Raw genomic sequence first — 22,247 nt, 5'->3', positions numbered from 1 at the left:
AAAAGCTTTCAAATTGAATACAGCGATAATTTCACGCCTGGCAAAATGACGTAAACATACAGTACAAACACCAATTGTATAAATTAATGACAATTTTTATTTAACCTACAGTAACATGCTTTACAGAGGGGGGGAACTTCTTTAGCCCTACTGGGGGACCGAGGACTACACAAAAAGAGTTGGCTTTTAATTTAAAATCATCACTGGCACTTTTGGCCTCAGATTCAGAGTTTCACCTATACCAGGTGCAGACTCTACCGTGCATCAGAGTGCACCATAATATAACATAAAAAAAAAAAATATATGAAACAAAACAGTATTTGGGTGCCCCAGATGGAGGTGAACACCAGCTGTGTGAATACGATAACAGAGCACTAACATTACCAAAAATCTCACCTTATCCTGATGTCGAAGGGACCGCCGCTCTAACCATACAGTAGAAGCCTGTCTCTCAATTCACGGTGCACCCACTACTGTACAGTATGTCTGCAACTATGGATGTGGATGTTGAAGCAGCCACTGCTATTGTAGTGTATATGAACTAAAGGAACCTGAAAACTTGAAACATCTGCATTACAAATGGCAACATCAAGGAAGTTAAACCCCTCCTCCACATTACAAATTATATACAGTACAGTAGTTCCTGTGAACCTTATGGACCTCGTAGAAAAAGTTATCAAAGGTAAGTCTACCGTAACTCTCTTTTTTTCTGCATGCAGAAAAGAAAAAAGTTATTGCGGTCCTTGCTTAATTTTTTTACTCTTATTCCTAACTTAATCAGGCCCTGGGTCTATGTATACCCACAGATCTTGTTTTGTTGAGTACTGACAAAACAATTTACATTTCACAATTTACAGTTCCTTTTTTGTTATTTCTCTTTCAAGATTTTTAATTTCACACCTAGTTTAAATTTTCTTTTATTTTAAAGTTCTGAGCCAAACATTTTTCTCCTGTTGCATTCATGTTATAAGAAACTTTTTTTTTTAAATCCTAATGTTGCATAAGACTCGAATTTCTGCTAAACACTTTGTGTAATATATTGGCACTGAAGTGTATCTTCCTTGACTTTGGATCACTGTTCTGGAAGCTGTGGTGTGTTTCTTCTCTGTCTGGTCGATTGTTGGCTTGTCAGGTTTCCATACATATTTGATCAGTTCAAATCAAACTACCAATGAAGATGTAAGTCATTCCTTTACTATGCCTCTATTAATAGATCAAGGCAATGAAATAATAGTTCCTGTGGTCATTGACGAGAAAATGCAATTCCGAAAAGGAAATATTAAAGTGCATTCCTCATTGCACATTTCTACACTGTGAGCAGGCTCTTCATAAAATGTGTATCTCAAAGCAGTTTCCAACATTAAATGTGCAACACCCCCTTTATTTTTATTTACTGCTCACCACCCCCACAGATTCTGCACACTTTGACTCTTAATTGTGAGGTGCACATCTAATGACAGTAAGGGGAAACTGAGGCTGCTTTCATTTTAAATGTCCTAATTTTACATTGGGTATATATGCCATATTCATTTACACTGTATTTTGTTTGCAACTCCATGAAAACAGGTTCACTTGAGTTCAGTGTGTGTTGATGACCTCTGTAATCTTACATGAGGAATTTGGAAACTTGCATAAAATGTGTAACTTTTTGTTGTAGATGCTTAATACACTTTTTAGAATGACAGTAGCCTTGTCTGATTCAGGCATAATATGTCACAGAAGGTGTCACTAATCATGTTGCATGTCCTTCAGATGACTCTTCTGGTCTTATTAGTAGATCCTGGCAGCCATCAGGCTTTAATGACCGGTTTATAAATCTCGATTTGTGGTATAACATATACAAGGGCATTCCCCGAAATCAGCGGTTTTCCCTGCATGTTAACCCCCAGAGGGTGCCTTTTCTTGCTAATTTTTTCCTCCAGCTTCTGAAGCTGCAAGGAAAAGTCCACTACTGTAGTTTAATGCTCGGGATATACCCCACTAATTAAATCTCCTGGCATGGCTTAGAGATTACCTTAATTATTATGTACTGTATATTTTGTTAGAATGATCTCCCAGTAACGATTCGGTTTATGTTAACATTTTATCACTTTTACAGATTAAAGGTTCCTGGTCAAGTAAAAGAGGAAAAGAAAACTATAATCCATATAGCTATGGCAATATTATCACGAACTGCTGTGCTGCACTTTGTGGACCAATGCACCCAAGGTAAGGGTCTTGCTGTACCAGAGACATGCTGATACAGTGTAACTGATTTTAGTGGTGAACGCAAACTGAATGCAATGCCGATGTTGGCAGAGTTGAGCAATTATGTGCTACTGCTCAAAAAATACTGTAAACCCGTATGGCACATGCATTCCACTAAGTGTACGCGGTTGCGTACGGGATTGCTGGCATAAGGTACAATGAGGCAAAAACATGGGCATTAGTGTGTGGTGACTGGGAGGTGGCCTGAAGTGAACACAATAAAAGGCCATCTCAGGTGTGTGTGTTATGGGAGTGTCGCGGTTGTGTCTGTGAACATGACTGTGTTCTCAGTCGCAGAGCTGCAGCAGCGGAGGCCATGTTTATACGGAGTTGAGAAGGAGAGACTGCACCTGCCATAGATCGATGGTGTGTCATTGGTGGAATGTTCAGAACCACCGGACAGAGTTGTACTGTCCATGAGGATTGAATGCGGGCATCTCAGGGCGTGCATTCTCCAGCAGTTGCAGTACGCAAGGGGAAGGCAGAAAAGTCGCGGCTGCAATAGCAGGACCAGAGTGTTACAAACCTGACACAAGCATATAGTTTTCATGAGTGCATTGCCATTGATGCATTTACGGTTACTGAATAAGTTGGGAATTTCCTGATCATAGATTTGCTGGTCAAGAGTTAAGCTTCTTATTGTATACATCAGCTTTTTACCTTTTTCAACTCGAGGCACACTACACAAGATTTTAAAATTGCCAATGCACATGATCCTGCGGCGCAGCGAGCGTGACCAATGAAATAACATATACATTGGCTCCCACATAAAAAAAAATATACACACACATTGGCCTCCACAGGAACAAAACACACTACAGTACAGCGCTGAGCTGACCGCCGCGGCACACTTGACAACCGTAGTGTGCCACGGCGCAGTAGTTGAAAAACACTGGTATACATTGTTCTAGTTGCTTTTTAGAAAAGGCCTCATACAGAGTTGAACACAAGTACATTTTGCGAACAATAATCTATTTGTATAGTGCGCATGTGTCTGAAAGTTATGATGAACTAAGGGCCATTGAGAGTCTTATGCATCTCCTCTTGCAGTGTATGAGGGACAGCTGGGTGTTGGCAATTATGTGTTCTGAGGACGTGCCGTGGGCGTGATTTCAGACTGATCTTTTGCATCCTGTAGTGCCGCATAGATGGGTACAACTGTGAATATGGCCAAAAATCCACATTAATTTCGAAGCACGCATTTTGGCCTGCGTCTGTAGAACTCTTAAGGGTGGGGTACACACTAGACGATCTGCAATCTTGCCGTTGGTCGGGCGATCATTCTATGCCCCGGACCATGCAAGATTGCTGGTTCACACTAGAAAGATTTAATGAACGAATGAACAAGCACTCGTTCCATCCTTCATTAAACTACATACCCCCGAATGCGATATCGTGTGATTGGCTGTGCAGTACAGCCAATCACACAATATTACATGCAACCCACAGGACCGCGCAGTCGGGCATACACCCTGCAAGATATGCCCGATTTGTTGTTCTATTTGCTCAAGTCGGGCAAATCGGGCCAGTATCGTGCAAGTGTGTATTCACCCTGATCAGGACCATAGTGAATTTACCAGATTGTTTTTTTATATAAAATTGGCAAACCTTGATAGAACAGTTAGATCATGGCAAGAATTTTTTTATTTGAGTAATGCAATATTGTGCATTTTCCTATACCATTTGTATTTTTTCCTAAATCATTCTATTTACTGAGCAAGGTAAATATTATTAAAAAAATACATGTTAGTTTATATTTCTGATTATTCTACATTTTATAATTGAGTTTAGTTTGTTAAGGCCCCCATACATCAGCAATCTGAAAACCACAATTGAACAATTTGAAGATTTATTGCCCGATCTTAGAATTTCCCAATCGAGCAATCTGCGCGAAACACTACAGATCTTTTTCAGTGATTTGCAGATCGATTGCAGCAAACACAGATCTGGCAATCTTGAAAGACCCATCATTTTGCTAGAAACGGTCTGCAAATCTGCTGATCATGTCCATACACTAGCAATCTACAGCCCCAATCGATCTGTGAAATCCAACATGTTGGACAATCTGTTTAAACAATTCCAATCAATTTTGGTTGCAATCTGCGATCTGTGAAGCCCATACATTGCAGATTTTTATACACAATCGATTGCAAATTGCACGATTGCTGCAATCCATCTCTGATGTATGGGGGCCTTTAGAGTGTGGGTAGATAAATTACATAGTGGGCTTATCAGTTCTTGGCCATGTGCCACCTGACATCACTGTAATGTCCAACTGCGTACATTGCCACTTCTTTTTCTAAGGAAACCCCTCTCATTTTCCTGTTCCCTACTATGTGGCACAAAGGTAAATGAGCAAAGCTACATCGCCAGAGAGTGCCTTTAAAATATTTCTGGAAGAACTCCACAACATATTGCTGAGACTAGCCCCCTTGTGTGAAAACAATGAGGTTGCATTGTGTGAGGGGGAGGAAGCTAGGGTTAGGCTGTGGGAAAGATGGGTTTAGTCTACTTGTGTCGGGATTCTGACTGTCGGGATGTCGCTGTCTGTATTCTGATCGCTGGCATACCATACCCAACCCGAGGCAGTGATATACTGTTAGCGTGATCTGGAGGAACTGGTTGCTAGGATGGAAGCATGGACAACTGGGATGCGGCAGAGGAGCAAAGTGTAGAGATCTGCCCTTTACAAACCTGCAATCTCCACCGGCAAGCATTGCCTATAACCTGCATGTGCTCAATGTTCCTTTTCTGAAATGTTTTTAAATTTAAAAAGAAGAAAAAAATAGCTGAATCCTAAACCTTTCATTATCACATTTTAAAAGTATTTGCAATTTTTATTTTGTTCTTGTTTTTTTTTTTTTTTTAGCTTAATTGACCGAAGAGGAATTGTACAAGCTGATATGGCACAAGCAGCAGCACCATCTAATGGATTGACTATGTATGGGTCTACTCAATCCCAGAGCAATATGGTAAGATGGGCATTACTTTACCTTATATACCTGTCCAGTGATGTTTGCAGGCCACCGTACAAAGAAATGTATGTGTAAAGCGCAAAGACTATTATTATTTGACAGTGTAGTAATATATCTACTTGTATTTGATAGTTACGTGCAGCAATCTGCAACGAATAGAATTACCCTGATCAGCATGGTGAGTCCTCGCCACAATGGCTAGAGTATGCAAATCATGCAAAGAGAATGTATCAGTCATGATTAAGGCTCCTGGATGCCAGCCTAGGCTGTACACTTGTACCGTCCCCTGTAATGCTGCTAAACGCAGAGCAACGTGTGTATGCATGTTCAGGAAATCGCTCCTCACACTGCATATGTGCAGGTTACAAAGGTTATACAATGGACATGTTTGATCTTGTGGCATCTAATGATGTTTGCGAAATATAAAGTAGGCTTTAGGTTATGAGAAGAAGACTCTACAGATAACCTTATGCAGCTTTTCAGGCTACCCATATGGTGCAGTAACACATTAAGTACATAAAGTAAAGGTTTTAGCAGGAAGTTACATGGTCACATTGTCTCAGCCATCTGGTAGTCACTTTAAGAACTTCCCTCAACACGCCTTGGTAAATTGTGCGGCCGCCACCAATGTAGTATGAATTAGGTCTTCATTTTATTCCCCAGCTGCCAACTGTGTGGTCACCCACCAAGTCCTGGCACTGTAAGCTGCAGCCTAATGATTAATCAGGCTCTGTACTTTCTTCTCTCATTTAGATGAAACACCTCTACTTGTTTAGTTCTGCCACCAGGACTCACTAGTTACTTGATGTGGAAGGAGCTTGTGGCATTGGAGTAGTATTTTGTTTCTCTGGGCAGAGTTATGATACAACAACTAATCCTTTAAGATTAGTGGTGGTTTTTACTTCTAGTCTGCAGGGCTGCAGCCCCCCCAGGGAAGTCCAACAATCCCCTGTGAGACCCCAGTCCCCCACTACAGCGGCGGTTCCTACCTTCCTCCTGTGGCCACTAAAATAAAAGTAGAAGTTGCTTCCCATTGGAAGCGCTTTCTGCTAATCATACTTCAGACAGTTCTCCCTCACTGGGGCTGCCAGTCCGGACTGCCATTAGCAGATAGAGCACTTCCAATTGGAAGCCTCTTCTGCTTTTATTATAGCAGCCCTATTCTGCTTCTAGGAACTGCAGCTGATGCAGCCAATGCTGTATTTACTGCACATTCGCGAGGCTTGACTGTGGTTTTTTTCCCTCATTTTTCTTTGCGCATGCGCAGTGGATAGGGGCCATACTGCAGTTGAGGCGAGGGGATGCTGCATCCCGGGCAGCCTCTCCACGGTTTTAAGGTAAGAACCGCCATTGTTTAAGGCTGCTTACTTATGGTAACCTATTGGGAATAATGCTCACTGTGCATATTTCCCAACATTGCAGTATTACAATAACTTATGTATACCATCTGCCACATAAGGCTTGTATTTTAAAATATTTATCTTATGGTCATTTAAAATTGATATTCAATTTATATAAGCCCTCACACCCTCTGGTGTCACTTAGTTTGTTGTATTAGTATATTTTACACTAGTTGACAACAGGTCTAAATGCTGCTTGTTCCATTCAGTTAGTTTAAAATTGCAACTTGACCACTATGTTTGACATGCGGTTTCACTTGCTTTTGAAAGTGAATTGTTCAAATGACAGTGGATACCTGTCCTTAAACATGTGACATGTCCCTAATTCTGAGGACCATAATACGTATTGACATTGTATTTGTATATATATTATGTATTATATATATATATATATATATCGATGCCGCAGGCATGGACCTCCCCATTTAGCACCTGCTTTATTTGTCTGTCAGACAACAAATAAGTCAAGGTCCATATAGAAATAGTAATTAAGTTCTATGTTGCCCTGCAAGCCATATCGAAGAATGGCCTCAGTGATTCCTTTCTGCTGACAGATCATTAGCTCAGAACTGGGAAGAACAGATGCTCTTTTACTTATTAATTATATGATCAGGGAATGTCTCATTTGCAGAATGTACACTAATTGTTGCTTTGACAACTGTTTTTTTTTCATATTTTTTTTAAATTGACTTTGTAAGATTCAAGTAAACTTTATATTTTTGTGCAGTTACATAAACATTTTTCGTGTCCAGAAACGTATTTTTCAATCTGCATTATTGTATTTTACGGTCTGGACACTGTGGTGTGAGAGCCTAGTCTATATTGTACTTAGGCTATGTATTTGGTAATATGTCGTTTTCAGGCAAATTGACACAACATATTATCCACATCTCATAGTTTGATCGCTTAGTCGTGCGTTCACATACATAGTCAGTGGGGTTGTCCCATCTGATATGCTGCACATCATATTGGGCTGACCATGCTGACTGTATGTAGGTGAATGTGGGATGGAAGGGTATATCGCGCGGTCGTACACCTGATCGTGCCGTTCTATATATACTTCCATCAGGCGTCAGGCCAGCTGGGATACACGTCGTTCTGATGTGTACCTTGCCTACAGTAAGTTGGTTTGATTTACTGTGTGGTATATTATCATCATTACATTGTGTGTTTCATATAGGTTTTATTTTCGGACTCTTCTCTGTAGATGTGCTTGCCTCATCTAATTCGTATTAGTCTAATTATACTAGTAATCCAATTATTTTGACATGTTGTGGGCCACTTCTGTAAGGTCATTTGTGTTCCTCTTTTTGCTATTACCCTTCAATATCATTGGTAATTGCCACAAAATAATGCAACTACTTATGTCACAATTTTATCTTCAAATTTGGAGTTCCTCTCTTTTTTTTTTTTTTGTGCATCTAGTGTAAATGCTACTCCTAAATAATTTATATATGCAGTCTAGGTGGTAGGCTTCTTTTTAACATGTATTAAGAGTCTGGTAAAATAGATATTTTAACCAAATATGAATCCCTAATTAGAATTCATATTTATTGGAAAATCTGTAAAAAAGAAAATGTCGATTACAAGGGCTTATTAGAACTGGCACAAGGATAGTCTGTGCAGGACGAGGACACTGTGATAATCTATGTAAAATGAAAGTGCTGCTGTGATTCATGGTTCATTTAACTCAGGGGTAGCCAAGCCTGGTCCTCGAGAGCTACCAACAGTGCATGTTTTGCAGGTGTCCTCACAGAATCACAGGTGAGATAATTATCTACACCTTTTGGATCTTTTCAAATATGTTAGTGAGTAATGAATACACCTGTACATCAGCTAAGTGGTCTGTAAAACATGAACTGTTAGTAGCTCTCGAGGACTGAGGTTGGCTGGAATCGGTATGAAATCCAGCCGGTTTCCGGCAGCGCCTTGCCGACAAAAGCAGTGTTCCCGGCAGCGGAAGCCCGACAGCGCTGGAAATCCTAATCGTCACTAAGGTAAGTATAAACTAACCTAACCCCCTAACCCTCCTTAGGGGTGCCCAACCCTAACCTCCCCCCCCCAAGTGCCTAACCCCCCCCTTCCCCGCTGCCTAACCCTCCTGGGGGGGGGGTGCCTAACCCTAAGTCCCCCCCAGGTGCCCTAAACCTAACCCTCCCCCCGCGGCTGTCCGCTCGCAGCGCCCGGCATCCCTTCGATCGGGATGCCGGGCGCCGGGGAAATGTCAGTCGTCTACATCTAGACGCCCGGCATTTCACCCTTGCCGGGATATGACAGTCGGGAAGCCGGCTGTCTGTATTAAGGCAGCCGGTTTCCCGATTGTATACCGGTTGGCTACCGCTGATTTAAGGCAATGACAGATGATATGTTAAGTCTTGTATTTAAGGAGTATGATATTGCTCATAATTTTAGTGTTGTAACTAGGCTTGGAATATTGATTAAACTGGGAAATTAAAATACCCTTTATAATGATGTGCATTTGGTAAGTTTACAATAAAAGCCCATATAACTATTAGTACATGTTTATACAGCAGGATTATATAGCAAAGCATATTTGATGAGACATTTTAGTGCCCAGGCCAAAAGCAAGTCTTTTTTTTTTTTTTTTAAATACCAAAATACTAGCAACTATTATTACAGTTTCTGGTTTTCAAAATAGGATTGGTTTGTTAGAAGTTCTCCATAGTATTTCATTTAAATTGTAGAAATATTGTAATAGCTGGTAGACTGTGGCATTGTTAAAAGACAATTTGCCTAGTATATCATCCCCTCCAGTTTAAGGTGACCGTACACAGACTGATCTTGCCACTATTGCCACTTCAGACTGTGAGGTCTACAAATATCTAATCGGCTGCAAAATAGCAAATAGGCACCTTCAGTATGTCAAACCTGTGTGTGTGTGTGTATATGTGTGCGTATATATATTAGGGGTGTGCACCGGCCACTTTTCGTGTTTTGTGTTTTGGTTTTGGATCTGGATCTTTCTTCGTGTTTTGGATCTGGATTGGTTTTGCCAAAACCACCCTTCCGTGTTTTGGGTTCTGGGTTTTGTGTTTTGGATCTGTATTTTTTTGAAAAAAAGCATAAAAACAGCTAAAATCACAGAATTTGTAGGTTTTTCTGCTCCTATGCTATTATTAACCTCAATAACCTTAATTTCCACTCATTTCCAGTCTATTCTGAACACCTCACACCTCACAATAGTGTTTTTATGTCCAAAAGGTTGCACCGAGGTAGCTGGATGACTATGCTAAGCGACACGAGTGGGCGGCACAAACACGTGACCCATCTAGGAGTGACACTGCAGTGGCAGGCAGGATGGCAGTTAGAAAAACTAGGCCCCAAACTGTACATAATGCAAAGAAAAAAAGAGGTGCAAGATGGAATTGTCCTTGGGCCCTCCCACCCACCCTTATGTTGTATAAACAGGACATGCACACTTTAACAAATCAATCATTTCAGCGCCAGGGTCTGCCACACAACTGTGGCTGAAATGATTGGTTCGTTTGGGCCCCCACAAAACAAGCTGGCAATTAATGTGTCCCTGCACAAACTGGCTCTACGGAGGCAAGATGTCATCCTCATCCTCCTCATCCACCGATTCCTCACCCTCTTCAGTGTGTACATCCTCATCCTCACAAAGTATTAATTCGTCCCCACTTGAATCCACCACCACAGGTCCCTCTGTACCTTCTGGAGGCTGGTCTCCCTGGAAGAGCTGATAATTCATTTTGATGAACATCATCTTCTCCACATTCTGTGGAAGCAACCTCCTACGCCTTTCGCTGACAAGGTTCCCGGCTGCACTAAACACTCTTTCGGAGTACACACTGGAGGGGGGGCAACTCAGGTAAAATAGAGCCAGTTTGTACAGGGGCCTCCAAATTGCCTCTTTTTCCTGCCAGTACAGGTATGGACTGTCTGACATGCCTACTTGGATGCTGTCACCGATGTAATCCTCCACCATTCTGTCAATGGTGACAGTATCATATGCAGTGACAGTAGACATGTCAGAAATTGTTGCCAGGTCCTTCAGTCCGGACCAGATGTCCAAACTTGGTCCTGCCTGCCCTGCATCACCGCCAGCGGGTTGCTTAGGATACCTAAGTTTTTTCCTGGCAGCCCCAGTTGCGGGAGAAAATGAAGAAGGAGCCGTTGACGTGTCACGTTCCGCTTCAGCTGACAGTGTGTTCACCAGCAGGTCTTTGCACCTCTGCAGGCTTGTGTCGGCCGGAAAGAGAGACACCACATAGGCTTTAAACCTAGGATCGAGCACGGTGGCCAAAATGTAGTGGTCTGATTTCAACAGATTGACCACCCTGGAATCCTGGCAAAGCGAATGAAGGGCTTCATCCACAAGTCCCACATGCCGAGCGGAATCGCTCCGTCTTAGCTCCTCCTTCACTTTCTCCAGCTGCTTCTGCAAAAGCCTGATGAGGGGAATGACCTGACTCAAGCTGGCAGTGTCTGAACTGACTTCACGTGTGGCAAGTTCGAAGGGCTGAAGAACCTTGCACAACACGGAAATCATTCTCCACTGCGCTTGAGTCAGGTGCATACCCCCTCCTTTGCCTATGTCATAGGTGGATGTATAGGCTTGTATGGCCTTTTGCTGCTCCTCCATCCTCTGAAGCATATAGAGGGTTGAGTTCCACCGCGTCACAACCTCTTGCTTCAGGTGATGGCGGGGCAGGTTCAAGAGTGTTTGCTGGCGCTCCAGTCTTCGGCACGCAGTCGCTGAATGGCGAAAGTGGCCAGAAATTTTTCGGGCCACCCAAAGCGTCTCCTGCACGCCCCTGTCGCTTTTCAGAAAATTCTGCACCACCAAGTTTATTGTGTGAGCAAAACATGGGACGTGCTGGAATTTGCCCAGATGTAATGCCCGCACAATATTGGTGGCGTTGTCAGATATCACAAATCCCCAGGAGAGTCTAAGTGGGGTAAGCCACTGGGCGATGATTTCCCTCAGTTTCTCTAAGAGGTTGTCGGCGGTGTGCCTCTTACTGAAACCGGTGATACACAGCGTAGCCTGCCTTGTAACGAGCTGGCGTTTCTGAGATGCTGCTACTGGTGACGCTGCTGCTGTTGCTGCGTAAGGTGATACATCTACCCAGTGGGCTGTCACAGTCATATAGTCCTTAGTCTGCCCTGTTCCACTTGTCCACATGTCCGTGGTTAAGTGGACATTGTGTACAACGGCATTTTTCAGGACACTGAGGACACTTTTTCTGACGTTTCTGTACAGTCTCGGTATCGCCTGCCTAGTGAAGTGGAATCTAGACGGGATTTGGAACCGGGGACACACTACCTCCATCAATTGTCTAAATCCCACTGCACTAATGGCGGATACCGGACGCACGTCTAACACCAACATAGCAGTCAAGGCCTCAGTTATACGTTTTGCTTCAGGATGACTGCTGTCGTACTTCATCCTCCTCGCTAAGGACTGTTGGAGGGTCAATTGTTTAGTAAAAGTAGTGGTGTTCCTACTTCCTCTCTGGGATGATGAACGACTCCCAGCAGCAGCAGCAACAGCAGCAGCGGCAGCAGTAGGCGTAGCAATGCAGGATCCTCCGGAGGAATCCCGGATAGGAGAGTCAGTCATGCCAGTGATATGGCCTGCAGGACTACTTCCGATCCTGACTAAGGAGGAAATTGACGAGGAGGGAGTTGACGGTGTGGTTTGCAGGCGCTTGGATACAACAGGACAACGGGATTTAGGTGTCCCTGGACTGCTTACGGTCTGAGCCAAAGTTTCTGAACTTGACAGTAACTTTTTATGAACGCGCTGCAGGTGCCGTATAAGGGAGGATGTTCCTAGGTGGTTGACGTCCCTACCCCTACTTATTTCACCTTTACATATGGTACATATGGCAAGACAGTTGTTGTCCGGATTTGGATAGAAATATTGCCAGACCAAAGAGGTGGAATGTTTGGTCTTCTGCCCAGGCATGACCGTGATGGGCTTTTTCATCCCACGGACAACAACTGTCTCCCCCGGAGCCTGATTTAAACAAACCACATCACCATCAGAATCCTCCTCGCCAACTTCCTCCTCAGCGCCAGCTACACCAGTATCCTCATCCTGTTGTACTTCAACAGTGACATCTTCAATTTGCATATCAGCAAGTGGACTGTGGGTGCTCCTTTCAGCACTTGCAGGGGGCGTGCAAATGGTGGAAAGAGCCACCTCTTCCCGTCCAGTGCTGGGAAGGTCAGGCATCGCAACCACCACCACACTTGGACTCTCTTTGGGGATTTGTGATATCTTCTTAGAAAGCACAGTTCTTCGCTGTGCTTTTGCCAGCTTAACTCTTTTGATTTTTTTAGTGGGAGGAGTGCTTCCATCGTCATGTGAAGCTGAACCACTAGTCATGAACATACTAGGGATCGACCTTAGCCGTTCCTTGCCACTCCGTGTCGTAAATGGCATATTGGCAAGTTTACGTTTCTCTTCAGCTGATTTAAATGTCTTTTTCAAGGTCATTTTCCTGAACTTTGCCATTTGGGATTGTATGTGCCCTCTACTATGACATTGGGCATCGGCCTTGGCAGACGACGTTGATGGCATGTTATCGTCTATGTCATGACTAGTGGCAGCAGCTTCAGCACTAGGAGGAAGTGGTTCTTGATCTTTCTCTATTTTATTTTTATCGGAGAAAGTTTGGTCCTCCATTTATGTTATATCGATTTGATATATACGTGCGGCTAAACACAGAAAATAAATTTTTTTTTGGTTCGGACTGGAGTGTACTTTGTGGGTTACAGCACCCTTTAACGGTCAAGCCAGCCGGCCCTTTACTTATGACACAGGCGCACTCTTGGCACTACTTTGTTGATGCACGTGCGGCTACTGCGCACACAATTCACAAACACAGAAAATAATTTTTTTTTGGTTTGGACTGGAGTGTACTTTGGGGGTTACAGCACCCTTTAACGGTCAAGCCAGCCGGCCCTTTACTTATGACACAGGCGCACGCTTGGCACTACTTTGTTGATGCACGTGCGGCTACTGCGCACACAATTCACAAACACAGAAAATTATTTTTTTTTGGTTTGGACTGGAGTGTACTTTCGGGGGTTACAGCACCCTTAACGGTCAAGCCAGCCGGCCCTTTACTTATGACACAGGCGCACGCTTGGCACTACTTTGTTGATGCACGTGCGGCTACTGCGCACACAATTCACAAACACAGAAAATAATTTTTTTTTGGTTTGGACTGGAGTGTACTTTCGGGGGTTACAGCACCCTTTAACGGTCAAGCCAGCCGGCCCTTTACTTATGACACAGGCGCACGCTTGGCACTACTTTGTTGATGCACGTGCGGCTACTGCGCACACAATTCACAAACACAGAAAATAATTTTTTTTTAGGTTTGGACTGGAGTGTACTTTCGGGGGTTACAGCACCCTTAACGGTCAAGCCAGCCGGCCCTTTACTTATGACACAGGCGCACGCTTGGCACTACTTTGTTGATGCACGTGCGGCTACTGCGCACACAATTCACAAACACAGAAAATAATTTTTTTTTTGGTTTGGACTGGAGTGTACTTTCGGGGGTTACAGCACCCTTAACGGTCAAGCCAGCCGGCCCTTTACTTATGACACAGGCGCACGCTTGGCACTACTTTGTTGATGCACGTGCGGCTACTGCGCACACAATTCACAAACACAGAAAATAATTTTTTTTTGGGTTTGGACTGGAGTGTACTTTCGGGGGTTACAGCACCCTTAACGGTCAAGCCAGCCGGCCCTTTACTTATGACACAGGCGCACGCTTGACACTACTTTGTTGATGCACGTGCGGCTACTGCGCACACAATTCACAAACACAGAAAATAATTTTTTTTTGGTTTGGACTGGAGTGTACTTTCAGGGGTTACAGCACCCTTTAACGGTCAAGCCAGCCGGCCCTTTACTTATGACACAGGCGCACGCTTGGCACTACTTTGTTGATGCACGTGCGGCTACTGCGCACACAATTCACAAACACAGAAAATAATTTTTTTTTGGTTTGGACTGGAGTGTACTTTCGGGGGTTACAGCACCCTTTAACGGTCAAGCCAGCCGGCCCTTTACTTATGACACAGGCGCACTCTTGGCACTACTTTGTTGATGCACGTGCGGCTACTGCGCACACAATTCACAAACACAGAAAATAATTTTTTTTTAGGTTTGGACTGGAGTGTACTTTCGGGGGTTACAGCACCCTTAACGGTCAAGCCAGCCGGCCCTTTACTTATGACACAGGCGCACGCTTGGCACTACTTTGTTGATGCACGTGCGGCTACTGCGCACACAATTCACAAACACAGAAAATAATTTTTTTTTGGTTTGGACTGGAGTGTACTTTCGGGGGTTACAGCACCCTTTAACGGTCAAGCCAGCCGGCCCTTTACTTATGACACAGGCGCACGCTTGGCACTACTTTGTTGATGCACGTGCGGCTACTGCGCACACAATTCACAAACACAGAAAATAATTTTTTTTTAGGTTTGGACTGGAGTGTACTTTCGGGGGTTACAGCACCCTTAACGGTCAAGCCAGCCGGCCCTTTACTTATGACACAGGCGCACGCTTGGCACTACTTTGTTGATGCACGTGCGGCTACTGCGCACACAATTCACAAACACAGAAAATAATTTTTTTTTTGGTTTGGACTGGAGTGTACTTTCGGGGGTTACAGCACCCTTAACGGTCAAGCCAGCCGGCCCTTTACTTATGACACAGGCGCACGCTTGGCACTACTTTGTTGATGCACGTGCGGCTACTGCGCACACAATTCACAAACACAGAAAATAATTTTTTTTTTGGTTTGGACTGGAGTGTACTTTCGGGGGTTACAGCACCCTTAACGGTCAAGCCAGCCGGCCCTTTACTTATGACACAGGCGAACGCTTGACACTACTTTGTTGATGCACGTGCGGCTACTGCGCACACAATTCACAAACACAGAAAATAATTTTTTTTTGGTTTGGACTGGAGTGTACTTTCAGGGGTTACAGCACCCTTTAACGGTCAAGCCAGCCGGCCCTTTACTTATGACACAGGCGCACGCTTGGCACTACTTTGTTGATGCACGTGCGGCTACTGCGCACACAATTCACAAACACAGAAAATAATTTTTTTTTGGTTTGGACTGGAGTGTACTTTCGGGGGTTACAGCACCCTTTAACGGTCAAGCCAGCCGGCCCTTTACTTATGACACAGGGGCACTCTTGGCACTACTTTGTTGATGCACGTGCGGCTACTGCGCACACAATTCACAAACACAGAAAATAATTTTTTTTTAGGTTTGGACTGGAGTGTACTTTCGGGGGTTACAGCACCCTTAACGGTCAAGCCAGCCGGCCCTTTACTTATGACACAGGCGCACGCTTGGCACTACTTTGTTGATGCACGTGCGGCTACTGCGCACACAATTCACAAACACAGAAAATAATTTTTTTTTGGTTTGGACTGGAGTGTACTTTCGGGGGTTACAGCACCCTTTAACGGTCAAGCCAGCCGGCCCTTTACTTATGACACAGGCGCACGCTTGGCACTACTTTGTTGATGCACGTGCGGCTACTGCGCACACAATTCACAAACACAGAAAATAATTTTTTTTTAGGTTTGGACTGGAGTGTACTTTCGGGGGTTACAGCACCCTTAACGGTCAAGCCAGCCGGCCCTTTACTTATGACACAGGCGCACGCTTGGCACTACTTTGTTGATGCACGTGCGGCTACTGCGCACACAATTCACAAACACAGAAAATAATTTTTTTTTTGGTTTGGACTGGAGTGTACTTTCGGGGGTTACAGCACCCTTAACGGTCAAGCCAGCCGGCCCTTTACTTATGACACAGGCGCACGCTTGGCACTACTTTGTTGATGCACGTGCGGCTACTGCGCACACAATTCACAAACACAGAAAATAATTTTTTTTTTGGTTTGGACTGGAGTGTACTTTCGGGGGTTACAGCACCCTTAACGGTCAAGCCAGCCGGCCCTTTACTTATGACACAGGCGCACGCTTGGCACTACTTTGTTGATGCACGTGCGGCTACTGCGCACACAATTCACAAACACAGAAAATATATTATTTTTTTAGCACTTGGGGGGAGCACCCCTGATGGACAGAGCACCCCCTGGACAACACTACAGCACCCCTTTAGGACTGGGACACTGCACAGGACTTTGGAGTGGACACAGCCCCTATGGAGAACTGACTGCACAACACAGTCCAGCCAGCCCCTATGGACTTTGAAGTAGTGGACACAGCCCCTATTAACAACAGCAGCACAGCACAACACAGCCAGCCCCTATGGACTTTGAAGTAGTGGACAACAGCAGCACTACACTACACTACACTACACAGCACTAACTCCCACCCTCCCTCTTCACTGTCCACAGCCGAGTGAGAAAATGGCGCCGACGCGGGTACCTTATATAGGATCCAAAACCCGCGAGACTCGGAAGGCGGGATGATGACGTTTTGCCTCGATGTCAGATCCGAGTCAGGCGGGAAAAGTCGAGCCTGACTCGGATCGGACTCGGATCGGGGGGGCTCGGGGGGGTTCGGATTTCAGAAATCCGAACCCGCTCACCCCTAATATATATATATATATATATATATATATATATATATATATATATATATATATATATATATATATATATATATATATATATATATAGTATGTGAGTGTTTGATGTAATAGTAAATTCCAAGTTATAGTCAGTATCATAAGCTCCTGAAAACTTGTATTACACTTGTGGAGCATACACGCGGTCAGATTTGTCAGATGAACGATTTGAACTATGAACGATTTTTTACTGCATTAAAATGAATGGAATCGTTCAAACCTGACTGCAAACACATCAGACGTCAGATATCATTATCTGACCATCGGGAACGCGCATCGGTCATCGCTCAGACATGTTAGATATGTCAGATTTTCCTTCAGATATGAATGATTGAACAATTTTTTTAAATAGTTATTGTTCAGATCTGAAGAAAAATCTGACCGTGTGTATGCGCCATTAGACTGGGTACACCCCTAAAGATTTTCTGTCGAACCATCCAACTAGTTGATTGGTTGGAATGAAAATCTGGTAAGGTATGAAAGCAATTGACAATCAGCAATTTGCTCCCAAACGTTGGAAAATGGACAAAAACTGTTGTTTGAGCAAATTGTTTAGATCAAACATTTAACAAACTTGTCTGAACGTCCATTTTCATCTGTTTTCTGGCATTTAAGAGCAAATTGCTGATCATCAGTTACTCATACATGCCAACTCTCCCTCATTGTCAGGGAGACTCCCTGAATTAGTAGCAGTCTCCCTGAAGAGTCCGGCAATCTCCCTGATTGCACCTTACCCCCATTATGAAGCGGTTACAGTAAAAAAAAAAAAAAAACATAGATATATAAATTCAAATTAGGATCATTAGTATCATTTTCCTGCATTGGTTATAAGGCACAGTGATTCATATGGCTACATGCATTTTCTGAAATGTATTAGTATGTTTTTATCAACAAATAGATCTTACTAACTGCTTTTAGGCTCGTTTACATGTGTATGTAAGTAAATTTCATGACAGATGTAGCAGTACACGCCCCCTTTAACGTGCGCTCATAGGTGGTGCTTTCACAATCTCCCTGAAATGCTTTTTCAAAAGTAGGCAAGTATGCAGTTACTCCCATACATTACCAGATTTTCACTCCAACCAATCAACTAGTTGGATATAAAAATTTTAGGTGTGTACCCAGCCTTAAACCTTGGTCTGTGAAACTAACGTTTTCTGGCATTTCGCAAATGTATTTATAAATTCATATAAGTTTACATTTCCCCTTTGATTATAATACAAATGTTGATGTGTGCACATTTATTATATATAGCTACTATTATAGATATGTTACAAGGAATATGCAATTGTTAAATCCAAATCTGGGCATGAAGTACATCAGGGCAAGAGATGATATTCTGGTTTAATGTTAATGTCTTTCATTGAGAAGTCTTCATAATATATATATAGTTAAAGCAAAGCTTTTGTGTAGATTAATGGTGCATACACACGCAACGTTTTTTTTAACGACGTCGTTCACAAAATCGTTCAGTTTCTGAGTTATAATGATGAACGAAAATCACAAATGCGCGCTCCCGTTTGTAGTTTTCGTTCATCGTCCCTTCTGACTGTCCAACATGACAATTTTCGTTCAGAAAATTGTTCATGTTTGACAGAATGAATGATTAACGATGGCCACTCCTTGAACTGATTTTCTATTTCAACTGCATTTTACATCTAATTTCGTTCATCGTTCAGAAAATTGTTGAAAAAATCATTCATTACATATTAAAAAATTGTTACGTTTTTCAAGGGAAAATCGTTAACGAAAATCATTTGTAACAAAAATAGTTTCGTGTGTGTGCACCTTTAGAGTAGTGGCTTTTAAACCAGTTCATTGTGGCACCTAACTGTTCTGTAATGTAAATCTAAACACTTTTGCATCATTATAATTTTTGTAACACTTAAGGGGAAATTTAGTTATCGGGGATGTGCAGTTGAATGTGCGGCTGCAAACTTCTACGCCCTCTACGATGTGTGAGGGATAATGTGTGATGATGGTGGCCATGAGATACTGGTGTTCTGGCAGTTTTTCTGACACATCACAGCCATCGCTGCTAATTGATTACCCCTTAACTTGATTCTAAACTTTTGACCACTTAGAGGTTTTTTGCATTGCTTTGAGGACCATTGTTAACATCCTATGAAGATACTGCTAACTCTTCTATATTTTCTCTTCATGCCTTTTTTATTTTTCCTTTTTTAATTCAACAACCTTCACTTTTGCCCATATTTCAATTTATTTTCTTGGAATTCCCTTTGTTTTTATACTTGTATTCCTCCATACCCTTCCGTCCTGCAGTGTGACCAAGACCAGTGCATTCAGAGCACCAAATTCGTTTTGCAGGCTGCAGCCACACCGCTTCTACAGACAGAGACCACGGTAACTACCGAGGAGCCGCCATTGCCTGGAAAGACGACTATAAGTGCACCGTGTCCCTCTTTGACCCTTGGGCAGCCAACACCACCATCTTCAATGCCAAATCTTAACTCGGAAACTGTTTTAACAGACATCATACCCTTAAAAGAGGACATTGGAAACCATCAATTTCTAACTCCAGAAGAAGCGCCATCACCACCTGGAATGTTGCCTGCAAACAGCTCTGTGACTCATAGCCATACCATGCATGTCCTGAACCTTGTCAGCCAAGACTCTTTGCATGAAGATTCGGTGCGTGGTCTTGTAAAGCTCAGCTCTGTGTGACCACCTGTAACACTGTTCATCATTTACAATGAACATCTGTCAAACCCTGTGATAAGCTTGCACTGTGTGATGATCACTTCCTGGTGTACAGTGACAATAATTTCAACTTGCTAAACATTTATTTGAGGACAGTAACAATGTTTACCCAGATAATTAAGTTGTTTTTTTGTAGTTGAATTTGTATTTCATTATTGCTATAGACTGCCTCCTTCAAACAAATCTGTATTTTCAATAGTTGGATTTTGAAAAATTGCTGGAATAACCTGTGAATCAATTGGAGATGTGTAAACAAAGTAGGATATATGGTATATTCTGGATGCAGTCTCCTGATATTACTGTGCACACCTTTTGATCTTTTTGAATCTGCCTATGTATTGGGCAGTGAAATGTTATTGAAGCTTTCGAACATTGATATTACTTTGGCAAATCACTGAACCATGCTTTTGCGTCACATGCTGAACAAGTACAACACTTCACTGTGTTGTGAAATGACACAATTCATTTGAGAGATTACCAAATTGTGCCCCTTTTCTTCAGGACTTGTGCTAAAGTTTTATGTTGATGTATGGAAATACATGCTGCTTTCTTGGGGATTTATTTTTTTGTAATTTTGTGCTTTGGTTAAATAATGAGCACCAAGAAAACAAGGAATATTTTTTTTTCGTTACTATATATTTAATATTTTATTGATTTGGTTGACTGCCCCCAAATCAAGAAGGGCTGATGTTGCTGAATGACGATGCATTTTTAGTCACTTGTGTAAGTGTTTAGATATGGTATAGTTTAATGCCATTACACTTTCTTCCTGAACATGTGCTGAGACAACAAATAAAGTTTAAATTTTTTTTTACTAGTCTCTGACGATCAATAAAAGGTTTTCTAGCCTCAAACATTTGCTTATATTTATTTTGTAGTGTTTGTAAAAATATTTCATTAGCTTATTCAATTACTTTGTGCAAACGAGAAACATAATTTTTTTTTCTTTTGTCAACATTGTATTAGTATTATAGGAACACAGTTATGTTTGTGAAAATCAGTGTATGGTTCTGAATTGCAGTTTGCTTTCCAAAGAGTAGTCTATTTTGATAAATGTACTCCTCCTCGTCAATATTTCATGAAATGGTGAACTAGCAAAGTATCTAGATAAAGGGAACACAAGTGGTTAGTAAGATTTAAGCTTTCATCATTTCAGTTAAATGTCATTGCTGTGTATAAGCAAACACTTTAAGTGCTTTCTAAGGTTCCAGAATTATTAAACTCTATTTTTTACTAATTATCTAACTCTTTACTCTTTCCTTATCACATTTTATTTTCTCCGAGTTCACTTTTTTTTTTTTTTATCTCGCTTAAGTACACAGCAGGGACATAGGCATGATTTGTATATGGAATTACTTTTCAGTGAACAGATATGGAAATAATTTGATAATTTAAGTGAACATATGCTACTCTGCAATTAACAGATCTCTGTAAACATATGTACTGTATATAAAACAGTCTAGAGCTTAAAAATTGCAAATACATCACAAATGAATACATATTAAAATGTAACCTGTTAGCTATTATAGTTATGGGAGCTATTATACTGTACTACAGATTTCTTGGTCAGAAAACTTCCCCAAAACCAGAATAGTAAAAAGTAATTACTTGCTGATAATGTCATGACCATCAACAGCCAGCTTGTATCCACTATGGCTGTATGGGTAAACTTCTGGGCAATTTTTAAACGTAATCTAGAGTTTTTAGGCATCGTCTTAGATAATGTTTTTCTTTTTGACCCACGCATTCTGGATTATTGGACTCATACCTGTATTTGCAATCATTGAAAACATCTGTGCACTCTAAACCTTTTAATTTGTATGTGGATACTGTGTTTTTTGCCTGATTAGCCAGGAGATTTTGGTTTCTTGTGGCCATAAAGTTTGCAAATTTCTTTTTTTTTTTTTCATCATGGGAAAAAAAAAAAATCTTACTTTACCTTACCACATTAAATCAACACAACTTTCGATAAAATTCTACCTTACAATCTCTAATTAAATAAATAAAACCCTCACATTTTAAGATGGATATGTACTCTGGTTGTGAACTTATATGCCTTTTAAAGCTGCAATTTTTTTCAAAAAAATTGCTATTGCATTTGCAGCTCACATAATTGAGCTAGAGTTGGGCAAGGTCTCATTTTTTAAAAAAATGATGGGCTTTCATATGATATATACCACAGCAGTATGTTTCAATAAAAAAAGGAAATTTTCAAAATTTGGATTTTCTAAAAAAGCCAAGATTTTGAAAAAAATCTCAAAACTTGTTCACAC

General features: G+C 42.0%; 1 protein-coding gene across 4 annotated transcripts in view; it reads left to right on the top strand.

Moving 5' to 3' along the window:
• The window catches only part of ZDHHC14 (zDHHC palmitoyltransferase 14), a 164,796-nt gene extending 144,002 nt beyond the window's left edge, over nt 1-20,794 (top strand). For 3 of the 4 annotated variants that reach the window (XM_088448953.1, XM_088448952.1, XM_088448951.1), the window contains exons 7-10: nt 1,077-1,179; nt 2,099-2,208; nt 5,117-5,219; nt 19,537-20,794. In XM_088448953.1, the coding sequence (XP_088305079.1) occupies nt 1,077-1,179; nt 2,099-2,208; nt 5,117-5,219; nt 19,537-19,938 (718 nt within the window). In that variant the 3' untranslated portion in view covers nt 19,939-20,794. The remainder of the gene's footprint in view (nt 1-1,076; nt 1,180-2,098; nt 2,209-5,116; nt 5,220-19,536) is intronic. The other variant, XM_088448954.1, reaches the window with a different exon arrangement.
• The last annotated feature ends 1,453 nt before the right edge of the window (nt 20,795-22,247 follow it).

The sequence above is a fragment of the Taudactylus pleione genome, unplaced genomic scaffold (genome assembly GCF_031769625.1).
Source record: "Taudactylus pleione unplaced genomic scaffold, aTauple2 ptg000473l, whole genome shotgun sequence".
In the NCBI taxonomy this organism is placed as follows: domain Eukaryota; kingdom Metazoa; phylum Chordata; class Amphibia; order Anura; family Myobatrachidae; genus Taudactylus; species Taudactylus pleione.
Note: the sequence above shows the minus strand (reverse complement) of the source record. Positions and strands in the feature narration are given on the sequence as shown.